At 57.9% G+C, this 1,308-nt stretch overlaps 1 protein-coding gene across 1 annotated transcript; it reads left to right on the forward strand.

Moving 5' to 3' along the window:
* Positions 1 to 104: 104 nt before the first annotated feature.
* On the forward strand, positions 105 to 923 carry VDBG_04818 (transport protein GOS1; the record flags this gene model as incomplete). Its single annotated transcript, XM_003005166.1, has 3 exons — positions 105 to 173; positions 257 to 344; positions 406 to 923. The coding sequence occupies 3 exons, from the start codon at positions 105 to 107 to the stop codon at positions 921 to 923; spliced, it is 675 nt and encodes a 224-aa protein (XP_003005212.1).
* Positions 924 to 1,308: the final 385 nt, after the last annotated feature.

The following is a 1,308-nucleotide window of genomic DNA, read 5'->3' on the forward strand; positions in this document are numbered from 1 at the left end:
CGACGCACCCGGCCTCAGACCCGGAGCCGGCCAACACCAGACGTCAATGATCTGGCTTAGCCTTTGGCCACTTGGAACCCTCGCATACGTATACAGGCATCATCATGGCAGCGAACTCTGGAAATACGGGCTGGGCCCAACTACGTCAGCAGGCGCGAAGTCTGGAGAGCCAGGTTTGTCGGGCATGCTCCTCTGTGTGCTGGTCCTGTCCACTGACGCCGATCAGACCGAGACACTATTCCACACCTATTCCCAGTTCTCGACGGTATCGAACATCCCGCCCAAGCCGACAGAAGACGAACGAGCGACCGAGGCGAAGCTGCAAGATGTGCTGGAAAAGGTCCGTCGCGCAGCGCATGCTTTCCAGCGGGACGAGCTCACCAAACTAACCTCCATCATGAACAGCGCGAAGCTGTCGTCTCCCAGCTGACCCGCCTCCTCGAGTCGGACCCGACCCTCACCTCCTCGGCCCTGAAGCAGAACAACCTCCTCGCTCCCTGCGCGACAAGCTCGCCGACCACAAACGCGACCTCGTGCGCCTCCGGGCGACCCTCTCGCAGGCGCGCGACCGCGCCAACCTCCTGACCAACGTCCGCTCCGACATTGACGAGTACAACCGCGCCAAGCAGCAGCAGGACCCCGGCGCCGCCGAGGCCGAGTACATGCTCGCCGAGCGCTCGCGCATCGACAACAGCAACTCGATGGCCGACAGCGTCCTGAGCCAGGCCTACGCCGTGCAGGACAGCTTCAACCTGCAGAGGGAGAGCCTCGCGAGCATCAACCGCAGGATCACGCTCGCCGCGAGCCAGGTGCCCGGGATCAACTCGCTCATCGGGCGGATATCGGCCAAGAAGCGACGGGATGGCATCATCATGGGGGCGTTCATCGCTTTTTGCTTCCTGTGCTTCTGGTTCTTCCTCTGAAGGGACACGAGAAGGGAGGGGAGGGGGATTTCGGTTTTCTCCCCTGGCGCGCGTTGTAGATCTGGTTGTAATGAGCAAGTATGCTGCTGCTTTGGCGCTTTTTGAAGGGGAAAAGACTATAGCATGTTGGGACCGGGGTCAAGGGTTTGCGAGGGCGTTGGGTGTTTTCGGTTTCAATACACACACAGAGAGACACACATCCTGGATGTATGATGCGTGTTTCCTTTTTTTTTTTTTTTTACTCATTTGACAGTGTTGTACAAGTAGGGGAAGGTACATTGTGGGAGGGAATCATATGTATATGGTTATATCTATCTTCCAGCCATCATAATTCAGCCCGGCCCGGGACGGCAATGGATGAGTACTGATGTTATTTTTTTCTTGG

Source organism: Verticillium alfalfae, genomic scaffold (assembly GCF_000150825.1).
Source record: "Verticillium alfalfae VaMs.102 supercont1.5 genomic scaffold, whole genome shotgun sequence".
Taxonomy (NCBI): domain Eukaryota; kingdom Fungi; phylum Ascomycota; class Sordariomycetes; order Glomerellales; family Plectosphaerellaceae; genus Verticillium; species Verticillium alfalfae.